Source organism: Dicentrarchus labrax, unplaced genomic scaffold, assembly GCF_905237075.1.
Source record: "Dicentrarchus labrax unplaced genomic scaffold, dlabrax2021, whole genome shotgun sequence".
Classification (NCBI taxonomy): domain Eukaryota; kingdom Metazoa; phylum Chordata; class Actinopteri; family Moronidae; genus Dicentrarchus; species Dicentrarchus labrax.
Genome location: NW_026136715.1, coordinates 7,341,053 through 7,360,484, shown reverse-complemented (window position 1 = coordinate 7,360,484; position 19,432 = coordinate 7,341,053). Strand labels below are relative to the sequence as shown.

The 19,432-nt window shown below is 42.6% G+C and overlaps 1 protein-coding gene across 3 annotated transcripts; it reads right to left on the bottom strand.

Annotated features, from left to right (window-relative positions):
- Positions 1-1,615: 1,615 nt before the first annotated feature.
- Positions 1,616-19,071, bottom strand: si:dkey-70p6.1 (uncharacterized protein LOC570575 homolog). 3 transcript variants are annotated; one of them, XM_051425747.1, is made up of 7 exons: positions 18,650-19,071; positions 10,267-10,492; positions 8,598-8,655; positions 8,367-8,445; positions 6,832-7,190; positions 5,066-5,203; positions 1,616-4,117 (listed from the first exon to the last, which is right to left on the bottom strand). In XM_051425747.1, the coding sequence occupies exons 2-7, from the start codon at positions 10,398-10,400 to the stop codon at positions 3,578-3,580; spliced, it is 1,308 nt and encodes a 435-aa protein (XP_051281707.1). In that variant the 5' UTR covers positions 10,401-10,492; positions 18,650-19,071; the 3' UTR covers positions 1,616-3,577. The 3 variants fall into 3 exon arrangements, with proteins under 3 accessions (XP_051281707.1, XP_051281705.1, XP_051281706.1); XM_051425745.1 differs by having other exon boundaries at positions 6,832-7,307; positions 18,650-19,070; XM_051425746.1 differs by having other exon boundaries at positions 6,844-7,307; positions 18,650-19,069.
- Between the last annotated feature and the right edge of the window lie 361 nt (positions 19,072-19,432).

Here is a 19,432-nt window from a genome sequence, read left to right as displayed (position 1 = left end):
CTACTTCTACTGGAAACTGACGTTGTTTTTGTCACGTGTCTGAACTGATCGACCAGGTGTGGATGCGTGCGAGGTCACAGGCGGTCACATGCTCATTTTTGAGTATTTTCCATGGTCCTGTGACTCTCAGGGTTCAGATCCAGGCCGCCTGGCTCCCCCTGTGATGCACTTTGAGTCCTGACGGGGTCAGTATAGCTCACATTTAGCTTCTCTCAGTGTGATTTATAGTGTGTCCCTTTCAGAAATCAGTGTCTCTTTACAGTACAGAAGAATGCAAACAGACTCACCTGAATCACTTCCATCGCACAAGTTAAATATGTTGAGATTTGATGTCATGAATGGCGGTTTTTGCAGTAATGAAAACATCCTTGTTGGTTCATTATTTTACTGATTTGATCTGGTGCTGAATGTACTGTTAATGCTCAGTTATAAACATGTAAGATAATGATATTAATGTGATTTCAGGGTTATAAAATGAGCAATAAAAAAACCTCGAGCCTCCTAGTTTCCCCCTCCCTGTTGTGTTCAGAGGGTTCACTCCAAACCATGAACACACCTCGTGCTCCTGGTTGGTAATAATATGATTCCCCAGCCAGTTTGTGACCTTATGCTCAGTGTTATCTCTCTCTCTGTCTCTCTCTCTCTGTGTCTTTTCACTATCATGTACCTTCAAGTGACGTCTGGTCGTCTTCATTCATGTATTTATTCAGTCATTCATACTCCTCACAGTGAGATTAACACATCACATAAGCTGTGAATGTTGTATCATCTTCACACCTACATCTCCTACGTTTGTTTTGGACTGTCCCCCCCCCCAAACCCTTCCTCTCCTCTCTCTTGTGCGATAGCTCCTCACCGAGGGGATGACACTGTGATCACGGATGTCATACGACGCACGCTGTATTCTCCAAGACAGCAGAAGACTTGCTCGCCCATGTGACTACTGCCTCAAGGTTAACCTGTTACCATGGAGACAAGCCCGCCAATGAAAATTCAGCAGACGGTTGCGATGTTGACTGCAAGCTTTTTGTTTTAAGGGGTGACCTATTTTTTTTTTTTTTCTCCCCCCCTCTCTCCCTCCCCGCCCATCCACAGCTACTCAGACGCAGACCCTGTTACTCTCACGTGCACACAGACATTCACACAGATAAAAAAAACATGGGAAGGCTACTCACACACACACACACACACACACACACACACACACACACACACACACACACACACAGAGATGCACGTACACACTCCTTGTGAAATGAGGTTGTAAGGTTGCACACAAAAGAAGCAAGCCTTAGATATAAAATATTACATATGTAAATATTACATATTTTTAATTTGACCCTAAGAATATAAGTGCGTTGGTATGTCAAGATTTTTCTTTGCTTTCAATTGGACTGAAGACATGAATCTACAGGCAGCTTTAGAGATCAGAAGAAAAGGTTTGAATTAGAAAAAAAAAAGAGAAAGTCTTTTGATTGGTCTGTAGTAAAAAGGCAAAGTGAACTGTTGGTGATATTCAGGCCTTAGAGAAGGTCGTCATCAGCGTCACTCAGCGAAAAAAGCAGCAAATTCTGCTTTCTTTCAATTTTAATAACTGACACTATGAGATAAAACATCTTTTTTTTAAAGTGCCACTTTATTACAAAAGTATAAACTTGACTGACATTTCATGAATAGTAATCTTGATATAAAACATTACAATCTTTTGCACTTAGCACTTAATTACACGCTTCTGAGTACAAGACCCTGTAGTCTGAATAGCAAACACACAACATTAGCTGCCACATTTAACTTTTAGCTGGGCTTTCCAAGAACACACCGTAGCTTCATGGCTTCAAAAAACAACAAACAGAATACACTGAAATTTACATTGCAGCTGTTTTTGCAGTTTGTGTCACAAGATAAGTCATTCCAAAACACAATTAAACATAATAGAAAAAGATAGATTTCTTGACACTGATGATATATTTATTATTCTTTCTCTTTTGTAATGTACATACACATTGCATCAACATACAGTATAATCACATTGTTTGCTGGGGATATTTTGGTCAAAATGAAATCATCGTTTATTGTCCAGGATTTCGGATGTAATTTCTGAGTTGTGTGTTATCCTCGGGGTGATGCTCTGCTGCTTTTAGCGAAAACCATTTGCTTCACATTTTTGTCATTTCTGCAATATTTTTAACACTGATAACAGAGAGAGAAAGAGAGAGAGAGAGAGAGAGAAAGAGAGAGAGTGTTCATCGATGGAGTGACGATGAGACATGACGTTTGCTAATACACATCAGTTCTACTGTAGCTTTCCAAGCTGCACTATGGTGAAACCCAAGACGTTTCATATGACCACAAGGCAGGGACTATGTAGATGAACGGTCCACAGATATGAGTGAGGACTGAGCAGAGAGGGGTGTGTGTGTGTGTGTGTGTGTGTGTGTGTGTGTGTGTGTGTGGGAGGGGAGGGGAGGGGGGGTTTGAGTGGACTGTCTCCACCTTTAGGACTCGAGCAGTTCTCTTTAGTCTCGTTTTCATCTGTACTGTGTGTGTGTGGCAGGCAAAGGATGAGAGAAAAATTAACTCTCCTCTCTGCTGCACAGAGTCCCACTGAGCCAAACACATCCTTAATCTAACTGGCTTTGTGCTCTACAGAGAAATAAAGCAACACACTAAAAAAAACAAAGAAAACAAAAAAAAACAACCAACGACAATAGAAAAAAAAACATTCATATAGAGGTACCACATGACAGTGCTTGATTTTTTGTTGGGTTTTTTTTCACTTTTTTTTAGCATGCAACTTGTAGCAGGCAAAGTGCAGAAACAGGATCAACAAAGTAAAACACTTCATTTACAGACGGCAGTGGAGACAGTGTTCAGTCCATGTAAGATGAAACAAAACATGACGGAGGGAAGTATCCGGTCGGTTTTTAAACACGATGAATGGTTTAAATTAGTCGAAGCTTTTAGGAGGAATGCAAAATGTGTGCAATCTTTTGTTATAATACTCTCATAATTGATTCTCTTGGTCCCTGAGCTTTCAAGTATTTTGATTAGTAATTCATTCCTTTATATCTTTTAAATCCCGTCCTGAATCATATCTTGACCAACTACAGGGAAGGCCTGTTCATGACAGACTAAGTGCTACCGAAAGATTCACACAATGCTGTGCCTTTTCCCTAAATAGAAGTCCTGCTAGGACCAGTCAAACAACTATTTTTACCCGCTAGAATTGAGGAAGAATTTAGGCTTTTACTTTTATTGTGCTTGGCACATATGTATCAGTAAAATAGAAGTGCTACTGTTACCTACAGATTGCTCTGCAATGGTCTTGTGCTCATTTATTATTCACTACCTTTGGATTCCTTATAAGGTTTGTAGATTGGACTTTGTATTCAGCCCAGGTCATAACAGATCAACAGTATTGCCCCAAGGCCTCCGTAGGCCGTGAAAGGCATGATGTTATGACTTGAATGTAAACAGTATGTGTGGGTGAGCATGACAGGGGCTCAGCCGTCACTCCTTGTGGTGTAAGCTCAGCTCCTTGTGTTGGAAGGATAGGGGTCACAGTGCAGCCGCCGCCTCAAAGCCCTGTTACATACATCTCCATGCCGTCGTTGAAAGTGAAGATGGTGGTGGTGCTGGAGGTGGCGGAGCCCTGCTTCAGGTCGCCGATGCTCTCGTACAGGTTCTCCCCCGGCAGCAGCAGGGCTTTGGCGGGCAGGTGCTGTAACTTGGGGGTCTGCTGCGTCGGCGGCGGTGGAGGGGGCTGCTGCTGCTGCAAGGGCTGCTGGGCTTTCTTCCTCCTTGGCCGCAGGGTGGCACACGTGTTGGGGGGCCTCTCTCGCTTCCAGGCGCCTCCACCTTCCAGGTTCTCATAGGCCGGATCGCACTCCTCTGTCCCGATGGACTCGTAGCAGTGGTCGTCAAGGGGCCCTCCAACTGCTTTGCCCTCCTGAAGCGCCCACGTCTGGGGTTTGACCACTACGCTAAAACCCCCGTCCCGGTCCCGGTCCCGGTCTCCACGACCCAAGGTCCGGAAGCCAGGATTGGCTGGGGGAGACCCCGGCACAGCTCTCTTCTTCTTTCCAGGTTTACACACCTTCGAGTACATCTCAGCCACCTGCAGTCAAACAAGAAATTACTGAGGTTATAGATCTAGTGTATCGTATATCTATATAAATAATAATAATAATTTGTAATAGTTTAACATTGTGAAACGCTCATTCACTTTATTTTATGTATGTACGTTAAATATGAAGCTGGAGTCAGCTCCTGTTAGCCTAGCTCAGCATAAAGACTGGAAACGGGAAACAGCTAGCTCTGTCCAAAGGTAAAAATCTGCCAACAGCAAAGCATATTTTCCAAAATATTGAATTATTTCTCTACCATTTACTTTAAATCTGAATAATGAAATAAAGTCAATCTTTTCTATTGTGCAGCAGCAACATTTTCTTCCATTCAGATGGTTATAAGAGCCTTCAAGAATGCTTGAAATACCTTCAGGATAGTTGTACTTTTCTTTAAACGACCTTCTGGGTTTTTAAAAGAGGTTTTTCATATCGGAGGTTTTTCCTAAAAATGTGTGCTTAGCACTGTGACTCATGCATTGATAGTAGTGTACACGAGAGGCACAACCTGGTTAAATCAAGAGTGATATAACGTCAGTGAAACAGATACAGAACATGGATACTGTAAAGCAATGTGTAAAAAGGTTTTGTCTAATATTAAAGCTATCTAACTGTAGATTTAAAGGTCCAGTGTTTAGGATTTAGTGCGGCTCTATCTATTGGTTTGTCTGTTCTGGGTTACTGTTGGAGGTTCAACATGGCGGACTTCATTTAAGGCGTCTGTAGATAAAAACGTCTCATTCTGAGGTCACAAAAATTCTAATTTCCAGGTGATTATACACAAATAAAAACATACATAAATATTATATTTAATTTCTGCCAATAGATCCTCCTAAATGTTACACACTGGGCCTTTTAAGCTGTGAGCTTCAACACATTAATTTAGCAAATAAACCAAACGACGGACAGGCTGATGCACAGACTGAAGAGTCCCCGCTCACCACAGCAGCAGACGGTTGTATATTCTCCACTGTGTGAGCACCCAGCGGTCCCAGGGCTTTATTTTGGTGCATGAGCATCTCCTCATCCTCTGGAGGCTTCCAGATGTACTGCTCTCCATTACCCATAAACATCACTTCCTGTCAACAGAACAAGGAATTACATTTGGGGCAGAGCTGATCACGTGTTCATGCATGTCTATTAGTATTTGTGAATATAAATAAAATGCGACGCAGTGGGGTTCATAAAGGATGTAATTAACCACTTTAAACATGCAGAAGTATTGTAGCACAGAGCTGGTGTTAGTAATGTAGTGGATGGATTTCATAAAGTATTGAAAATATTTTCCCTGGAAGGTGGGGCTTGAAACATGAGGAACCATGTGCTTATATTCTGGATGACTCAATTTCAACATGTTGCGTCATCCACAAGAAAGCCAGTGGTGAGCAGCCCTGCGAGCAGACTGTGTACACATGTAAGCCTGTGAACTGTGCGTGTTACTGAACTCAGGTCACAGCAGAGAGTGTGACCTTGCTGACCTCACACAGGGCAGCAAATGGTCTCCAACTGTCACCTGGAGGGGAGCACAAAGCCTTATATGCACGGTAAAAGCAGACAGTCTTCCTCCACTCCTGCTGCTGCGAACATATGGAGGAGGTGACACTGCTGAGAGCAGAAATATCACCAAGAACTCTTCGATAAATAAACACAGCTCACTGCCCGGACTTCAATGAAATGCCTAAAGAAGTGTGAACATATCACAACAGCACACACGATGTAACCGAGTGCGGAGAAAACTGCAACACTGGCACAATTACAAACCGCGTGGATCCTCCGCAGCATCAACGGGAAATCTGACACAAATACTCTGCTCGCTGTACCTGGACTACAACCTGCATATTAATCTGTCATACGGACGCTGACAATAAACTACAGGATGAAACATTTATCACAAACACATCTGAAGGTCGATACAACCGGCAGCAACAATCTGACCACGACAATCAAACTTTTCAGGGCAAACTAAAATGAATGTGATTGTTTAAATACTTGCCTATGAACTTCTCATGTTACTGGAGGACTCCACTAGAGGGCGCACCAGAGAACTCAGACGATATAGATTTGCATGATGTAAACGATAAACAATAAACGTCTGATGAATGGTGGACGAAACACACCTACTGACCCCTACACTGCCCCTACCATTTAGCGTGTTAGCGTTGTAACATTTGCTATAGCACCAACCAAAGTACAGGAGGAGATGGATGTCTGTAATAAATTTCCTTACAGTCGATGGTTGCTAAGACATTTTTATTAAAAGTCACAAATGTCAACCTCATGGTGGCGCTAGAGGAACTGTCAGGGGATCATTAGGATTCATCTTCTGGGGAACACGAATATCTGTTCAACTCAGTCTTAATCTGCTTTGTGCCATTATTGTTTTTCTGCCTCGTATGTGAGAAAAGTCTTTCCATTAATAACCAGTTTATGTGTTATTCCTGTGGGAATTTGGTCCCATTTAAATTCGTATTACACGTTTTTCTGCCCTTAATATAATCTCTTCTAATCTCAAAACCTAATCCAATCTTTACGAACCCAATCTCTGCTTATTAGCTTTCTAATGCAGCCTCATGATCTTCATAAGCATATTGTGTTTGCCCAGTTGTCAATGGAGATGAGATGCAGCTGAAAGCACTGGAAAGAAGCTGTTAGTAAGTGCACATTTTCTTTGTGTAACTACTGTAAATATCCAATGTGTGAAACCTACCAACATACCAACCTTTGGGAATGAAGGGACATTGAAGGCATCCATGTTTCTACGGGGCAACTTTGTGCTGTGAGGGTGTGGTGGAGGAGGGGCGGGATGTGTCGGCGGGGCGTGTCGTGGAGGCGGTGCCGGCGGCTCCCCCATATCTGTCCCGCTGTCTCTCTTTTGGGGCGCCTTGTCGGCCTTTCTCAGCTTCCTGACGCAAGCGTACTCGGCCGTCTCCGGTGGATGAGGGGGAGACATGACCTGGGCCTCGGGTTCGGGCAGCCCTCCTTCCACGTCCCCGTCTGGGTCTGGGGGCGCCGGGGTGTTGGCAGGGACGGCCGGAGGGGCCGGAGTGTCCGTCTGCCCGGCCCTGCCTACCATGGCGTAGAGGGCATCATCAGTACGTGTGGTGGAAGAACTTCTGCCAACTTCTGAGTAAGTGTGCTCTCCGTCCTCTCCAGTCCCAGAAGGGATCTGGGGAAGCTGCCTGCCTTGAGAACGGAGGTCAGAGTTAGACCGGCAGCTGAGCAGCAGCAGAGGGTCCACGCTTGCTGGACGGCTCTTTTTAGACACCTCTGCAAGGCACATACAGGCCATATACAGGACGCCCTACCATAAAACAGGATTCACATACTCCTCCTGTACCGGACACTTCAACAAACATTTGTGAACATGAATAAATCTCTCTTGCTGACAGTAAACTGGGAGCTGACGTAGATGTTTGAGAAAATGCGTCCAAATTGACTTCATTCCACTGCGGTGGAAGCGGGACAAATATGAAGCAGGACATATGCTTATATTTTCTTCAAACCCTCTCAGGCTACTGTCACAGTGCCCACAAACACAGTTCCCTGTTGACTGTCAGTGATGGAGCTCCAGGACTTATCTTGGCTCTCTGATTTCTGTCTTTGCGAGAGAGAGAGAGAGAGAGAAGGATGCATGTTCATAAATCAAGATTGAACAGTCCGGTGGAATAAGGCTGAGCCGTAAATGTTATGTGAATTCTGTTTTAGGGTAAATTCGTCTTCTAAAGGGTCCTTTAATTTTTATTACAAATAGGTTTTTGCATGAATTTAGGGCCTGGATCAGTTACTGAGCATTTACTTAAATGTTTATTTGCATTGTTTGGGGTTGGTAATGTTGTTTTCGCGGCATCCAAGCCTGACATCAATGATAACGCCAAATCAGCACACGCTACAGTTAAATTTATTTGTGGATAATTGTTCCATTTATGTACATATTTGTCATGCTATTCATTAAATTGATTTTCCATTTCTGCCATTTCACAGACTACATTGTTTCTGTTCTGTTAAAACCCTGTTACTTCCACATGTTTGTGACTTTCATGCTTTCAAATAAGCTGAAGGATTAAATGCTTCAACTCAAAGACAATTCTCCAAAAAATCCCCCTCTCCATGTTTTCCAAAAGTGCTTTGTCATGCAGCTAAAAACAAGACCAGGTTCCCATTTCGGAGCTGCAAGGTTTTCACCAGGCAGCAGTGAGTTCAGAGCACACAGGGTCAGGATTTGTATGTGAAAGATGCACTCACTTTTCCCATTGCAGTTCATCTTGTTCATCTCAGTGTCTGATTTACTGATGGACCGCAGCTTCGACTGCCTGAGTATACCCTGACAACACACACACACAAGGCCAGTTAAACACTAATTAAGACTGAAGAGGTGTCCTCTGAATGATATTGTTCCTTTGTGAATTGACTTGCTTCAGCCACCTCGGCTGCAACACAAACAAAACATAGAGGAGCGTGTTGCCTGATACCTACCATGTCCATGAGACGGTGTTTTCCGCCCTCGCCGGGAACATTGTGTGTCTTCCCCTTCCTGTGGTAAACACAATCGCTCTGTCACACAGGTTGACACTTACTACACTGATGCACTTCTGTGTGTTTGTGCTTGTGCAGAGTTTGAGTCACTGTCCGTGTGTATGTGTGTGTGTCTGAGTCATCTTGTGACTGTGTGCACGTGTGTGTGTGTGTATGTGTGTGAAAGAGTGTATTTGCATATGTGCTTCCAGTGGTGGAGAGTACGCTTACTCAAGTACTTTACTAAAATATTGTACTTTTGACTTCAATATAATAATAATTATTATAACACAATATTTTTTTACAGCTATAATTACTAGTTACTTTTCCGATTACCTTAAGTTTATAAAATACAATTAAAGGTGGAGTCTGATAGCTGATGGTTGAGTCTCATTCCCATGTCGTCGAATACCAATGATTGGTAAACGTGGGAGCACGACTGCCATCTGTTGTGTTTCGCTCGAAGCCGCTTTGTTTGTTTCTCATTCACCATAAACCCAAAGCGTCTGTATTTGACAACCTGGGAGTCAACAATCAACTATCTTTCTCCAGAATCACTGACTCCACCTTTAATTGTTAAAGGTTTACCCCCATTGATCTCTCATAAAGAAATATTTGTACAGTTGGGGCTCCTTGTCACGTTTCAGATCAATTGAGAACTAACTAACCTATAAAAAAAGAAAAGTAAAAAAAAATAAATACAAATTTGTGAAGCTGACCCTTGTTTTCCTCTCCCATCAATTATCTCACAACCCCTCAGATTTATCTTGTGTCCCTTTAACCTGACCTCTAGGTATCTATAATGATATATTATTTTACTGCAGTGGTTCCCAACCTCTGGGTCGGGACCCCAAATAGCGGCCGCCAGGGCTTCACTGGGGGTCGCAAGGCCTTTTTTATTTAAGGGGGCGTAAGAAAACAAAATAAATACAGAGTAGGCCTATAAGTCAGCGTTTTGTTCATTTCTATGAAGAAAACTAAATCAAATTGTTATTTTTAAAGTTTATTTTAAAGATTATTATTTAAGATCTAAACTCAGAAGAACTGAACACAACCTACAATCATATATTCAGCCTTCACTGGAAAAGTTAAAACACCCAAAGAACTAATTGAACAATGGCCAAGCTTCAGGGAGAAGAAAACACTGAATTTGCTTATTAAGTATGTATGATTGTTAAAAATGATTAAAAACACATAGAATTGTATAAAAAGTTCCTATAAAAAACTCTCTGACCAATATTCCCAGGAAATAATCTGCTCAAAAATCCTCCAAATTGCTAATTTTACACAATCTTCCTCCTTTATTGTGTTCAGTGTTTGGGTTCATTGTACAGTTTATCAGTTGTTCTGTCCTGTTATTGTTATACACTGAATATAATATGAAATATACATAAAAAATGTCGCTTAGTCAGTTTACTCAATGATAGAAAAGGGGTCCCTTAAGAAAAAAGGATGTGAACCACTGTTTTAGTAAATTTTGCTGATAATACTTCAGTACTTAACACTACTTAAGTAAAGTAAAGTACTCCTTCCACTACTGGTGCATGCATGTATAAATATTCTAAACGTCCTGTAAATGGAAATGAGCATGTGTCTCAGTGTGTGTGCGTGTGTACGTGCATGCTCTCACCTCTGGCAGCCCACGCAGAGCACCACTATGAGGATCGTGACAACAAAGGCTGAGGCAGCAGCGATAGCACCCAGCAGCAGGACCTTGCCGTAGGGAGGAGCCGTGAAGTTCAGCCCGTCCTGCATGGAGGCCATGTGGGAGCGCTGGCGCTCACTTGCTCTCACACACTCACACTCACACCCTTACAACTCATGCACGCAGAGAAGTGCCACGGTCTCACTGGGATCTGCAGGCACAGAGTGGTGCTTAATTACAAAATTATCTAACCTTTACAAAACATTAAGTAGGTTAACAAAGCAGCGGAACCAGAAGTAAAATATTCATGGTGCAAAAAGCAGAAGGGAAGAAGCAATTTGAAAAGAGGAAAAAGTGAGAATTCACGTCCAGTCCTGAAGCAGTGAAGTGAACAGACATTACGCCTCCGGCATGTGCTTCTGCTTTTCCTTGTTTGAGGGATTACTGAGATTTGTGTGTCACACTTACATAGACATCAACATAAATGCTCACTAACAAAGATGTTCAGGTGTGTGTCTACAGTGCGCAAGTACTTAAAGTAATCCAACAGTTACACATTTACAACCTGCTTCACAGCTAAAAGATAAAACAGTATATCTGACGTATTACCGAGTGCAGTTTCCAAGAGAATCCGCTGCTGATCTGTTTGTCAGGTAGCTTCTAACATGGGTAAAAACTAAATTTCCTGTGGTTTAAACCATTCAAACAAGAACAAACATACATATTGAGAAGGCACAATGAGTCACAGAGAAGCTGAACATGCCAGCAGGCAGAGTAACCTGAAACACTGAAGGAGACAAGCACAAAAGCAGAGCGAGCAGACAGAAACATCTTTCTTTTGCTTCTTCTCTGCTCCTTACTGCTTGCCAGACAATCTCACATTTGGCAGAGAGTAATATGTTTCAAATAAACAATAAAAAGCACAAAGCTTTAACAAAAAGAACAAACAACAAGCCTGTTCTAATCTCTGTCAAATCGTGCCATCTGTCTACTGTGACAGTGTGTCTTCATGTGTGTCTATGTGTGCGTTGCTCGTCTATCAGCGACACACAAACCGAAAGGCAGACAGCTCGAAACATACCGCCTGGTTTTGTCCAAAGTCTTGTTGAACTGAAGTTTTCGGGACGATAATACTCAACTGTCTGATCCAAATGTCTCTCGTGTATTTATTCAGTTTACAGCTACAGATTTAGACCAAACTCTTCCTCACTCCTCGTCTTTGCTAACGATTAAATCTGACACTTGAACAACATGCTTTAGTATTGGATTCCATGTGGATCCTTTTCTTCCAGACAGAATTTAATCTTCCCAGTCCAAATTACTTTAACAATTTGCCTGTAGTCTGGTGAACAGTGAGTATTTGTCTCTGACAGTTTGCCAAAGCTGTGGACACCTCAAGAAGGAGAAACCAACACATTTGTGGACGTTTCTGAAGCTCAAATAATTCAGTTTTAGTATTAACAGCAGAGATCTTTGACGTCAGAGAGGCATAATACGTATTCAAGCAGTCCAAGCATGAATGTCTGGTATGCTCTTCTTCATTCTTGCCTCTTGTTTTGTCCTTCTATACCTTGAGGACAGACATGTCTGTTGGTTTAAGCCGCAACCATTCCCACCTGGATGGATTTTGTTGAATTTTGTCATGGAAAACTCTACTACCTTTGCTATCTACTCCATTTTCTGTCGCCCCAGTGGGCTCGTGTTATAATAAAATATTCTCCAGAGGCTCAAAGTGATGGATTATTAAAAAAGATGCAACTGTCTATTTCAGAAGTGTTTTGTACACCAGCTTTTACAGCAGTGGTCTAATGGTGCTTGAAGAGTAGCCCCCAATTTTTTTAAGCGGCCAGTCCAGCAAAGGATAAACACCCTACTATAGCATATTTAGTTTACCCAAAAATGGGCCAGTAGTTTTTGCACATTGTCACTTAACTTCTGCTGCTTGACTTGAGGGAGAAAGGATCATAATGAAATTAACATTAGCCACAAAAGAGGAGCCGATTTCACAATAAATACTTGTTTATAGACGGGTGAGACAGTATTCAGAAGTGCTATACCCAACGCCCAATTATAAAATAATAATAGTATAATAGTAAAAAGAAAAACCCTTCTGTCTGTCTTGCCAACATATTCTCCAAATCTGGCTGTATATGATTCTCCTGCACCATTGATCCCATCTTCTTCAAATATGGCACGCTTTAGCTCAAGAGTCCCGTGAGTTAAAGGGACAGTAAAAACAGTGAGGTGTCTCCATATAAGTGCTCAGGACTGTTAGGTAGTCTCTCTGATCTGACTTTTAGGTAAAGTGGTTGTTACCAGTGATTGTACTGTTTCGACCACAGACAAGAAGAGAAAAAAAGCAGCTTCACAGTAAAAGTCTTACAGTTCGGCGCTGGTGCAATATGTTTACTGTGAAGTAGCTTCATGAAATCTTTTTGTTATTGTTAACAGAAGTATTGTTAACCCTGAAGCTCCATCTGCACACGCAAAGAACGAAAGATCAGCAAACGAGTACGGCGTGACTCCCATGGTGAATCTTTTAAAAGGTTCCCTTCAACCCTCTGTAACTGATATTATAGTCCAACTGTAAACACATTAACATTTTATTAAAAATATATTGTTGTTAAAAAAGGTCATTGGGGAAACTTCTGAAAGGATCCTTCATCTTGGCAGCTGGAGGGGCGTGTTAGTGTCAGTGTTTGTTTTCAGCGGCTGGCAGGCTGAGCTCCAGCAGGGGAATGAGACCCAAAGTAAACAAATGCTGCATTCACGTGGATTCAGGTAAAGCGTACACGGCAAACCGGATATCATGTTAGTGGATGAAAACAGGACGGTAGCAGAGAATACGGGTGGAATATATGTATACATGTGGGTGGAAGTGAGGTGGGCTGAATGAAGCCTGGTTACTATAAAACAACCACCTGTGAAAGCACCACCCACCTGTCACTCAAAGCGACTAATTGTGCATAACTTTAAACCTTGACATAATTTAAAGGGGTGAGTTACATGTACAGTTGTCAGGAACGGGGAAAATTAGCCACAGAGACCAAAACCATTTTCCATATTTTAATATGGGGCCTTATGGAGACTGACTCACTTCTGTAAGCAGCCTCAAGTGGCTGTTTGAGGAACTTTTTACTTCCGTGTTTGTTTAATTTTCCAGCCACGGAGGATGCTGCTTCTTCAAGACAACGCGTTCCTGTTAGAAGTTAGATAAGTAGGATAATGTGTGTTGTTGTTCAGACTCTCTTGTTGTGTGTAGCAGGCTGCAGTCTCTTCTGTCTGTGATATAATGCTGATGTTACTGCTTTATGCTAAATTTAATTGGGCTACATCAAAATAAGGTCTTCATCTACGTGGACTGATACTCCAACGCAGTTCGGTGGAGGGTGTGGTCTGTTGTAGCCATAATATCACTGGTCAGCACTGTAAAATCACAGCTGTCAGGATCCAATGACTGATCTTTCCCCTGGTCTTTAAGTTTCATCTTTATGGTGAATGTATTCAGACTATTTTGTTTTCTGACTTCACTATTATCTGTACAGTATCTGCTTTTCTATTAAAACAGACAGTAGAGACAGGACAGGAGTTTGTCAGCCTCTGCATGGTAAGTTTTGGTGACTTTTTGGTCATTTGCATTTCTTTTAGTAGATCCAGCTTTGAACCCAACTGTTCTCAGCATGAAATCCAATTTGCACCAGATTTCACACACGGACGTCTCGGTAGTTCTTTGCACGCTGCTTATTCAGGTGCAATCTGACCACAGAACAACTGTGTTTCCTAATTCAGATTAACCTGATATTAATTACTATTAATTGGATCTATCCCATTTTACAACAGTGGGTAACCAACATAATTACATAGTTCTTTGAGCTTGTCTAAAGAAATTGACTAAAACAGTGAACATGTTTTTCCAGCATGTCTATCAAAAGCGTTTAGTGTATTTTTAAAGACTGTGACCTGCTTTTAATTCCTCCACCAGCACCTCAACTTTAACAGAACACTTCCTGAGTGAGCAGTCTGAAATATTATGTTCGATTTAAAGAACCATATGCACCTAGGAGGGAATGATCATTTAAATTACAGCTGCAACAGTGTCAGTGTAATTATATCTGTGCTGATTTGACAACGGAGCCGAGGAGTGGAGATGCAGAGGGTAATGAGAGAGAAGAAAGGGGAAAGGTGTAGGTGTGGAGGAAAAGAAAGGAGAGAGAGAGGAGGGGAGGAAGACATGCGTGGGAGTCCTGTGGCAGGTGTTTGAAGACGCTGAAAGCAGATGATGAGAAGAGATGCTGTCACATTTCCCAACAAGGTTTCCCGGCCTTCCTCCCGTTCCCTGTCTCAATGAGTGTGTCCACACCTCCCCACCCATTCTTCTCTCCCTCTATCCCCCTGCCTCCGCCTGCGGTGTTCAGCCACAGTGACGCCTCAGCACTGCAGTGTAATCTCTGGCCCTAGAGCTGCCTCGTCAGAGCCAACCAATTGGACGTTGCGCTCAGAGCAAGAGCAAGAAATGGCCCTCCCCCGGCTGCTTTCCTGCTAAACAAAGCCCCCTCTCCCTAAGCCACAGAGAGTCCCCCCCCCCCCATCCCACCCCATCCTGCCTGTGGTGCTCAGTTTGCTCGTTACAAACTACCAGTGAATACCTGCAGGTGCAGATTTGCCAGGTGTTGCCCTGACCGTGTATCACAGACCAAAAGGCTACTTACACTGACAAGGGCCCATATGTGGCGCGGAAACTGGAGCATCATCGATCATCATTTCTTTACCGAAACACGTTCATTGTGTGTGTCAATTAAAACAAAGTGACATAAAAAATAAAAAAAAAACATAAAAGTTAATTCTGTACCTTCCGGGAACAGTGTGTGCAACAAAATGTCAGCAAATGAAGATGTGTTTGAAAGCCATAAAAGGAAGTAAGTGGACCTTTGAGCTTAGATTACTGCATATATGAAATTCCTTGTATGTTTTTTAGGGCATGATATGGTAAAAAAACAAACAATATTGTGATTATTTTGATAGACATTGTGATTGTGATATGATTCATGAGTAGTGGGAATGATAATTTTTGTATTTTCACTATAAAAAACTATTCAAATCATCATAATGTGAAATGTGTTGAGGTCTGTACCAAAGAGACATGTTTTATTACATCTGTAGAGGTTTGTAGGTCAGGGCATCACTGCAGCACTACAGTACTTCATTATAATGCTGGGCTGTCACACATTTTACCTTTTGTTGGTTCTCTGAATATTATACTTATTGTGCAGCCGTAGAGCTTCTTCAGTCAGCGAACCGACAGGAAACTTGGACTGCTAACGATTGTTTTCATTATTAATTCATCTGTTGATTATTTTTAGATTAATCGGTTGGTCTATAAAGCACCAGAGAGGAATGACAAATGTCCGTCACAATTTCCTAAACACAAAGCAGATTTCGTCAAATTGGCTGTTTTGTTGGACTCCTAAACATAAATATTACATTTATTATCATTAATTATCACATAAGACAAAGAAAAGCAGAAAACAGTCACATATTACAAGATGGAACCGAGAAACATTTTTACATTTAAAATAATTCAAACGTGTAATCGAATATCTGATTGTCTGTCGGCTGATGAATTGATTAATCAATGAATCGTTGTAGCTCTGCAGGAGTCACTACAGGTGAATGAATGAATGAATGGATCAATGTTTGGGTCACAACAGTCACAATATGGAGCTTCAAGGATCAGTTGATTAACTTGTTAGAAAATGAATCAGCAAATATTCTGATCATCTATTAATTTTTAGAGTAATTTTTCAAGCTAAATTGCTAAAAAATCTGAGAGGCCTCAACTAACAGTTACTTTAATTATCGATTAATCTGTTATTTTCACAATTAATCGATGTAATGTAACGCTTGTTGTAAGTTTCCAGATCTGAATGTGACTGCTTTTTGTTCCTCGATTTTTCCAATCACCAATCAGAATCCCAAAGATTGGAGAGCTGGAGTCAAGAATGGACATTTTTTGGTTTAAAAAAGGCCTCAAATGATTAATCAGTTATGAAAATTGTTGCTGATTTCCTTTAATCGACTAATCGTTTCAGCTCAAATGTGAGAATTTGCTGCATTTCATCGCCTTACGTTGTAATAAATTGACTCGTCAGACAACACAAGACATTTGAAGACATCACATTGGGTTTTCTGGAGTTTTATAGATCAAAAGATGAATCGATAAATGGAGAAAATAATCAATAGTTGCAGTTGTAGGCGAATGAATGGATGACAGAAACATGTCAACCTGTTGACTGTTGACAATTAAATGTCTTTAGAGGAAAGTGTGAAAAATGCTGGGTGACATATTTGGCTACAATCACATCATCAGATTATATTTTAGGCAAAATTTAACAAACAAAAATGTTTTTTTTATCAGAAAACAAAAGCTTTAACTCCTTCAAACAATAAAAAAATAATTATGGTTTATGCTTACAGCAACTGTCGAGGCCATGAAGTCAAACAAGGAATTATGGTGTAATCCTCATAAAAATGCACTTCAGGAATACATTTAGCCCTACAGTGCTGCAGTAAACACCAGTAGGCTTTTCATTTTCTAGGAACATGCACTGCATTTACATGTGTGTTCATTATTAATAACACTGGAACTCCTTTCAATAAGCCCGGCCAGCCGGCAGTGGCCTCTCTGCCGAATCTGCTCAGGTTTTGATAAACCACCTGGGAGTTCATGTGGAGCGAAAACCTCACCCTCTGTGTGACACAAATAACAGCAATGTGTGTGTGTGTGTGTGTGTGTGTGTGTGTGTGTGAGAGAGAGAGAGAGAGAGATGGGGGGGGGGGAGAGAGAGAGAGAGAGGAGGCTGCTATTGTGTGAGAATGTGAATTAGGTCAAATGTTTGCTTGCAACAACGATTAACCATGCCCCTGTGAGGAAGAAAGCTGAGGCTCTCTGTCTTTATCTGTGCAAACGCTGCCTCTGATACAAACACCGCCTGACATTATTCATTCATAGCAAATTAAAGAATAATTATAATGTCTTGTGATCACATTATTCACATCCCCCCCCTTTTTTTCCCAGCAGCTTTTGGCAGAGTGAGGGACCTTGAAAAACAGGCTGAACAACAACAGCTGAAAGTTAAACAGGGAATCATCCTCCCCATCATCACCATCATGTTTTTTTCTGTAGCTCTGTTTTGTATAATAAAGAAATCCTCCATGAAGGGGCTTATATATGTGTATATGTGTGTGTGTGTGTGTGTGTGTGTGTGTGTGTGTGTGTGTGTGTGTGTGTGTGTGTGTGTGTGTGTGTGTGCGCGCGCGTCAGGGGAGGTTGTATGTACGTGGCTCATGATGGCACCCACTCAGCAGGCATCAATCACAGGCTGGGTTGCCCGGCTCACCGCGCCTCTGGGCTCCGACACCCCTCAAACTGCAGTGCTGCTGACAACAGGTTACACACCACGACTCAAATGAGACTGAGACAGGAAAAACACGCAGGGTGTGAACTCGGATTTGTGGGTATAATTAAAAAAAAAAAATGTGCCCGTGCAGGTGGGGGCTATAGGCGGTCACAGAAAATGAGGAATTTCAGGCTGATGCAGTGTGCTTTTATCACAGGGGGTTTGTTTCAATAAGCCTGTAGCGCCAGATATTTTTTTTTTTCCTCCTTTTCCTCTCTAATCATCAAAGCGTTTCCGATTCATTTCCAGATCAAAGTGAGGATGGTAAAGGATGTTGTGTCCCCGAGGTCAGCTGGCAACTTACACGACAAAGCCAGTTCCCCACACCCCCTATTTATGAGTAAGAGAAGGGAGGGAGGAAGGGAAGGGAAGGGGAGGGAAGGGAAGGGGAGGTGGGGGTGCAAATGTTAACGGAAGGTCTAACGTTAATTATCTTTATGCTTCACAGTCGGCAGGGGATGTTGCGCGGAAAAAACGCGTGATTGGAGGCTCCCTGCGCCTTCCTCTCACCAAATCACAATGAAGTTCTCTGATCAATCCGTTCATTCTTGGGGGGCTTAAATCACAAAAGGCAATGCAGTAACCACTGAAGGTGGGCGCACACGTGTCTGTGTGTGTTAAACGTATGACCGGTGCAACGTGAAGAAAACGGGGCAGAGGCGCACACAAAGAGAAAAAAACAAGAGCTTACAACAGGGGCTGCAATCTCCTGGATGAATAAAGGATGCTGGGTACCAACTGCGTGTGCAGCTTATCGAGCTGAATCTATAGGCACATATGAATGACCCCCCCCTCCTCTCCACCACCACCATCCATCCATCCATCCCCTCCTCCCTCCCTCCCTTACCTCCCTCCAGCCTGTCACATAGCCACAGGCACAGAGCATTGCGCTATAGCATCCCTGTACTCACTCAGCTCAGAGATTTTGGGAGGCGCAGCGTCAACCCCTGGTCGCTTCCTTCTTGCTTCCGCTCGGACCAGGCGCTCTCCGCGAGCATAATCAATCACAGGCGATAGTTTGGCTTTCTTGGGCTTCAGAAAACACGAATGCAGCATATTGCATGTGACATCCTCTGAAGGCTGCCCGCTGACCCGCTTGTGCGCCCTGTCCGCGCTCCTCTTGCTCCCCAGCCAGAAGGGAGGCTGGGAAGGTGTCTGACCTGAACTATCTGCTGCTGCTGCCGCCCGCCGCCGCCGCTGTATCTCCAGTATTATCTCCAAGTGCCAGGTTTCTCCTCCACAGTCCCTCAAGCCCCCTCCATCTGTACTCGCGTCCCCTCGGCTCAGCTACTGTGCTTCCATGTGACACAGGCAGAGCTGGAGACCCCCCAATTTTGTATGTGTGTGTGTGTGTGTGTGTGTGTGTGTGTGTGTGTTTTGATTCTGGCGCCATCCCTCGGAGGGACGGGGAAGTGCGGGTGATGAATGGGCTGAAAGAAAGGGAGAGAGAGAGGATTTCTCAGTCCTTGCGTAAAGGTGCATGGGGCTCTGGGTAATTTCAGAGGCAGATTAAGAGACATTTGGAGTCTGTATACTGCAATCTGGATGCTCAGTGGTCCAAATTAAAGCCAGCTCCTTCTTCTTTCTGCACAAGGAATATAAGGTGAACATAACCTGTTGAAATCATCAGGCTTTTTAAATGATTTTCTGTAACATACAGTTAATGTATGACCAGGAGGATGATATACTGACAC